Here is a 2,356-nt window from a genome sequence, read left to right as displayed (position 1 = left end):
TTCACCCGTGTCTCAGACTAGGATAATGGAATATTATTTACACTGATTTAATAACTTAGCCATCTAAAAGGTTTAAAACCCTTCGCTCTTCTTAAACTAGTGAACACAGTAATGCGCATGGCCTGTGCCTCCCCTCTGTCTGTGGGTGATCCCTGGTGTAATCATCAGAGTTCCCATGTGCCCTTTCTCTCCTTCTCCCCTCCCACCCCCCAACCTCTGCACAGGTTTGGCTCGATGGTCTATTCTAATAATACTGGAATCATCTTAAATAATGAACTTGCTGACTTCTGCCGGAAGAAGATAAAAAGCTTTTCTTCAGGTGAGTACTGTCACTGCTTCTTCTCTGGCCAGAGGTGTAAAGTATGCTTTGCCCATGGACCTAGCCTGTGACCACCTGTGGATGCCTCAATGTTTTGAGTGGTTACTCTGCCCCTATTGAACCCTTTCTGGCAAGACCTGGTATGAGGGAGCTTGCTCTGAACAACCGCAGAACAAAACACCACTGGGGCAGTATCTGCAACCTAAAAATGAACTGGCAAAGGATTAGATATATAGAAAAATGCTGAACTTGGAGAAGAATCTACTGGTCACATGGGACTATATGCTGCTGTTCTTTCAGTACCTATGACTTGGAGATTCTTGGACTTTGTTGCTCAGATAAGGAGGACTTGAATCAGTGCGTAATAGTGCTTAATTGGTATTTACAGACCTACAGGAAATGCTAGTGCATGGTGATGTCATTCACGTTTCTACTGTGGTGGATAAGTTTTGCCATCCATACTTCAGTGAAGGTCACTGTCACCAGGATGGCAACTAGCACTGCTGCAGCTATTAATGTGACTGGGTTAGAGTGGGCTGGTAGTATCTATGAGTGCCTGGTGCCATCAGGTCCCAAATACGTGCAAGGCAGCTAGGTACTACAGTGGTAAGATGTGTTGCCAGAACACCTTAAAGGACCAGGCCTTCACAAAGCTCGGCCATAAAGATAACCTCACAATTCATGTTTCTGGACGAGATGATGGGAAGCTGAATTGCTCTGGGGCATTCCGGACATTGGGTATTGGGTGGTGGTGGGGGACAGCCAGCTTTTCAGTGGTGATTCTTTCCTTCTGAGCACAGCAACCGATACCTCAGTCCTCATCTTTTCTAGGAGAGAGACCACCCTCTGCTATGGTTCCATCCATTCTTCTCTCCAAAGACAAGAAATCCCTGCTGGTGATTGGCGGCTCAGGTGGGGAACTGATTATCAGCGCTACTGCCTTGGTGAGTGAGGGTGGGGAGACCCAGTGTCACAGCCCATCCTCTGGCCTGGGGGACAATCTGTCCTTTGTGGTTAGGAACAATTCCCTAGCTTTGGAGCTAATTATTGTATCACTTAGACTGTGAAAGCTGTTGTAGGCTAAGTTGCTGACTAGCCTTAATAGTAGCGATTGTTGAACCCTGCTCTGCGTTCATGCTTCTAATGTCTCGTCATCCCCTGTGGGTCACTTAGTTGGTGTCTCATTTAGTCCCTGAGAGTGTGCATTTATCTCCTGGCAGCCAGCAGTGGACACACAGTGCCCACAATGATGTTACCAAGAGAACTTAGAGCTGCTGGGAAGACTGTCACCTGCACATGCAAAGTGCTTTGGTGGAGGACGCAATGGGAGACAAAACTGATTCTAAGCCTGTCCCTTTCTTGAGAGCTGTTAGGGCCTGTGAATGTGTGAGACCTGGGGCCTGATGGGCTCCCCTCTTGTACTGTAGCTGTCTCAGGCCAAGGAAGGCCAGCGGAGGTGGAATTTGCTTCCCGATGGCTCACTGTGTACAGCTGTGTTAGAGCTATTGAGCTAAGGCTGGAGCAAAAAAATACTGGAACCAGGCTTGGGTGGTGTTGCTTCAAGTACATTCTTATTTATGTTCCTGAACTTTTCCACTGTGCAAGCAACACTTAGTCCACTGACCCAATGGGTTTGATTTGGGAGTTACAGGAGCAAACATGAGACTGGGATTTTACTCCATTACTTATCCTTCACCTCATTAATGTTGACTTTCATTGCAGGCCATTATAAACAAACTCTGGTTTGGCTATGACCTCAAGAAAGCCATTGAAGAGCACATTTTCCATGTTAACACCACCAGCATCCAGTTTGAGAAAGGCTTTGATGAGGTGAGGTGCTTTCACTGGTTCTCCTGGCCCTTGTTTCTTGCCTTCTTTTTGTGGGATGAAAATGTATCCCAAAGGAGGATATAGTGTCACTGGTATAATAATGCTGAATACTGTTCTGCATCCCATTGCCAGCTACTGCACCTGCAATTCTCTGGCACTGTACTCAGCCACACACCCTGTTTTCCTGCCTAGAGACAATAGGGGCGG

General features: G+C 46.9%; 1 protein-coding gene across 2 annotated transcripts in view; it reads left to right on the top strand.

Moving 5' to 3' along the window:
- The window catches only part of GGT5 (gamma-glutamyltransferase 5), a 32,715-nt gene that overhangs the window by 28,411 nt on the left and 1,948 nt on the right, over positions 1 to 2,356 (top strand). For both annotated transcript variants that reach the window (XM_014518145.2, XM_006019883.3), the window contains exons 9-11: positions 225 to 319; positions 1,151 to 1,263; positions 2,042 to 2,149. In XM_014518145.2, the coding sequence (XP_014373631.1) occupies positions 225 to 319; positions 1,151 to 1,263; positions 2,042 to 2,149 (316 nt within the window). The remainder of the gene's footprint in view (positions 1 to 224; positions 320 to 1,150; positions 1,264 to 2,041; positions 2,150 to 2,356) is intronic.

The sequence above is a fragment of the Alligator sinensis genome, unplaced genomic scaffold (genome assembly GCF_000455745.1).
Source record: "Alligator sinensis unplaced genomic scaffold, ASM45574v1 scaffold505_1, whole genome shotgun sequence".
Lineage (NCBI taxonomy): Eukaryota > Metazoa > Chordata > Crocodylia > Alligatoridae > Alligator > Alligator sinensis.
The sequence above is the reverse complement of the archived record's forward strand: the minus strand, read 5'-3'. Positions and strand labels throughout refer to the sequence as shown.